The sequence below is a fragment of the Solanum stenotomum genome, unplaced genomic scaffold (assembly GCF_019186545.1).
Source record: "Solanum stenotomum isolate F172 unplaced genomic scaffold, ASM1918654v1 scaffold18239, whole genome shotgun sequence".
Taxonomy (NCBI): Eukaryota; Viridiplantae; Streptophyta; class Magnoliopsida; order Solanales; family Solanaceae; genus Solanum; species Solanum stenotomum.
This window is the reverse complement of record NW_026024938.1, coordinates 12,001-15,928: the sequence shown is the minus strand read 5'-3', so window position 1 is coordinate 15,928 and position 3,928 is coordinate 12,001. Positions and strand designations below refer to the sequence as shown.

The window sequence follows — 3,928 nt, the reverse complement described above, 5'->3', positions numbered from 1 at the left end:
TGGATGTGTTTGTTGTTTTCTTCAAGCCGGAAACTTCAACTGGTTCAAAGCTTCCAAATTGTAGTCTGATGACACCTTCTTCAATTTTTGGCGATACAACACGACGTAGGACTTCTGAAATTGAATCTTTTTTATGATCAAGTTTGACACTAGCATGGTTTATATCAGTTGTCTCAGCATCGTCAATGATGATATTTCCCTCTCATACCAATGTCATGATCTTTTCCTTTAGAATGAAGTATTTTGTGGTGATGATCGATAATGCGGTGGAATTTGTAATACATAGGATCATCGACTTTATTGGATTCTTTGGGTCGCTGTGACTCTGGAGGGCAATGACTTTCTTGGTTAGCAGCTCATCAAGAATCGCAGGAACGTCAGAGTCCAGAAATGGATACTCTTTTGCTTGTAACTCTTTCAAGGTAGATCAATTTTTCACTTCTCGCGTTGGTTGATGCGCCACGAGCTCTTTCGACTTTTGTCTCGTGGATGCCTTCATAGAAATCGTGGTTACCACCATGGACTCATTAGTTGTGTAATCTAACGACTCTTTAAATTGTGTATCTTATTTTCTTGGATTAAAGACATGCGATGTCTTTCCATGGCTTGCAACACTCAACTCCATGTCATGAGCGCGTGTAGCTAATTCTTCAAAAGTTCGAGGCTTAATTCCTTGAAAGATATATAAAAGGCCCCAATGCATTCCTTGTATACAAATTTTAATTGCACAGATTTCGAAGAGTTGATTTTTGCAATTTAAGCTCAAAATTCACCAACGATTAATGTAGTCCACTACGTCTTCATCCTTACATTGTTTTGTGTTTGTCAATTCCATCATGCTCACTATATGACGGGTACTGTAGAAACGATTGAGAAATTGATTTTGTAGTTGCTCCCAACAATCAATTGATTCAGGCTCCAAGTCTGTATACCAATCAAAGGCATTTTCTTTTAAAGAACGAACAAGCTGTTTGACAAGAAGATCACCATGTGTGTCGGTACTGCTACAAGTCTCGACGAAATGGGCAATATGTTGTCTTGGATTTCCCTTTCCATCAAATTGTTGCAATTTTGGTGGTTGATATCCAATTGGCATTAGTAGACCCTCGATTCGCTTAGAATACGGCTTTGAATATCCTAATGAACTTTGTGGCGGCCACCATATTGAGCTTTAATGGTGTTTACGATCATATCTTGTAGTTGTTGAACTGTTAGATTGGCCACTAAAGCATATCGTTTTGTGCTTTGAGAGTCAACTGGCTTGGTGGGAGAATCAATATCAACTTTGTCTTGCGTTGTTAGATTGTGATGTGACTCTCTAGAGTTGTAGAGATCTAACTTGCTCATAAGTTGGGCAATTTGGAGATTCTTGTCATCAATAGACTTCTTCAAGGCTTCAATGGTTTGCTCCATCATTACAAACTTCTCGTCCATGTCAGTTGCGTCAACCATCAAGGAGTTAACCTTTGTTGAAATTGAAGAATTCGTTGAATTCTTATATTCACCAAAGTTGAAGTCAGAGTGAGAGAGTTCATCAAACATCTTAGATGCGATGTTGCCCCAGGGATTGCAGTTTTGAGTGTCATTTGAGACTTGATCTTTCTTGCCATCTCCAAATAGGTAAAGTATTCAGATCTATCCGAACCACTAGTCCTGAACTTGTGTAGATTGACTGGACCAGCATCACTAAGATTAACAAGTGTGGCAATAGTAGAATCCTTGCATGAAACATCATTGATCTTCTTAAAGGCCATTATAAAGTTGAAAATGTAGTTGTTTTTTTACAAGAGGAATAGATGAAGTGCAAAATTGGTCTCACTGGGCGTGCCAAAATCGACTGCAAGCAAAATAAATAAAAGAAAAATGTAATTTTTATTGATGAATCGTTGTGAGTACAATTTTATTGTTCTCTTGATTCTTCTCTCCTATGCTTCTCCAAGATTCGAGGGCTTTCAGTAGCGTACTTCTCAAATTGTTGGATGATGTAGACCTCCTTGAGATGTTGTTGATCTCTAGGAACTCCGTTGATCACTCCTTCAAAGAGCTATGTAGTTGATGTTGTAGCTTTCTCCAGTAAGAGTTTTCTTTTCTCCTAAGCTTCTCCGTGATTCGAGGGCCTTCAGTAGCGTATTTCTCGAATGTAGGATAATATATAGACCTCCTTGAGATGTATTTAATCTTCGGGAACGTCGGAAAGCACTTCGTCGTTGCAAGTCGATCTCCGGGAAGAACTCCGTTGATCACTCATTCGAAGAGCTATGCAATTGGTGTTGTAGCTTCCTCCAATTGTAGAATGCTTCTTGAAGGGTCTCCTTTGATCCCTTTAGAATGTCATGTCCATCCCCTATTTATAGTTGTAGCGGGTGGACAAGGTTGCTTTTCATTGGCCAAAGGATGTCATTTTGACATTTGGCATGTTGTGATTGGTTCTTGCATTTTACTGGGACTACTACCTCATTTGGACACGTGGTGTCACCTTGTTGGTCTTCGATGCCTAGTCACTGTGACACGTGGCATGAGTTTGGGCTTCAAGGTGAAATGGACCTTGGACTTGAATTTAATAAAAGTGGACTTATTTATTTGTAAAGCCCAAATTAATCATTCAACCCAAATAAACATGAATTTAATCCAAATTTTGTATGAATTAAATCCAATAAAGTTTGTGTGTCTACATCAATCATCCTCTCTGATGTGATTCTTCCTGGAAGTGAGAACATTGCTGCCTGATCAAGGAAATAAGGAGAAATTGCCAAACGGGCTCTTAGCTTTTTAGCAAAACTGTTTTTGCTATTGCTATTTTTCATCCACCGACCTAAATAGACCGTACGTTGTAATTAATGTTTAAATCACCTTATGACTGGCTAGTTATGAGACACATAGGCAGTATGGTGAGCCCAAAAAATTAATATGGTTGTGATATTGTTGTACCTACCACTTGACAATCGATCTAATGCACATATTAATCACATTTGTACGTACTTTTAGAGTGAATAGGAACACGTATGCAAGTTATTTTCGAGTGAAATTAATTTATTGCTTTGCCAGCTATTCTTTTCATTTTAATTAAATAGCTACCCCGTACGCGTGACATGATCAATGTGCGCATAAATTTGAAATTAGGTGTTGCTTCTACTAAGAAATGATATCTTTTAAAGTTGGGAAAATGATAAAAAATGCTCTTAAACTATGTGAAAGGAACAAAAATGTCATCCGTTTATAGTTTGTCTCAAAAATATTCTTACCGTCAATCAGTGGTGGAGCCAGGATTTTCGCCAAAGGTGTTCATACTTTAGGACAAGTAAAAAAATAAACCTTGCTAGTCAAATTATAAAGATTGGCTTCAAAATAGTCATACCTCAATATCAAATTAACCAACTATCCAAAATGATAATTCTTAAAACAGAAACTTACAAAATATCAATGAATAAACTAAGGAAGATGAAGTAGGACAAATATATTGACGGATAGTTTCATATACACCAAAATATGTAAATTGTAAAGTGGTAACTACAATTGCACTCGACGACACTTCATCTCTTGAAATGTTTTCATAATACACTCATTAGAAACATCTTTAAATACTTTTTTCTCTACATAAGGTACTATGCAACCATCTAAGAATTCATCATCCATTCGATTTCGCAAGTCATTCTTGATAATCTTCATTGCCGAAAAAGCTCTTTCAACTGTAGCAGTGGCAACAGGTAGAAGCAAAGCAAACTTCACTAAAAGAAATACGAGAGAATAGGTTAAATGCTTCTTTGTCTCAACCAACTTTCTTGAAAGTTCTCCAAGTCCACCCAAATTGGAGAACCTTTCATCAATATCACGAACATCAATAATGTAATTAACAAGTTGATTCTCAAGAGCTCTCATGTTGGACCCATCAAAATCATCAGGATATAATTCAGCCATTCTCATTATCTTC

At 37.2% G+C, this 3,928-nt stretch overlaps 1 protein-coding gene across 1 annotated transcript in view; it reads right to left on the bottom strand.

Annotated features, from left to right (window-relative positions):
• Nucleotides 1–3,507: 3,507 nt before the first annotated feature.
• LOC125850625 (uncharacterized) overlaps nucleotides 3,508–3,928 on the bottom strand; it is a gene marked incomplete at its 5' end in the record, with an annotated part of 2,180 nt that continues 1,759 nt past the window's right edge. Inside the window, one exon of the mRNA XM_049530487.1 lies at nucleotides 3,508–3,924. Within this exon, the coding sequence (XP_049386444.1) occupies nucleotides 3,508–3,924 (417 nt within the window). The remainder of the gene's footprint in view (nucleotides 3,925–3,928) is intronic.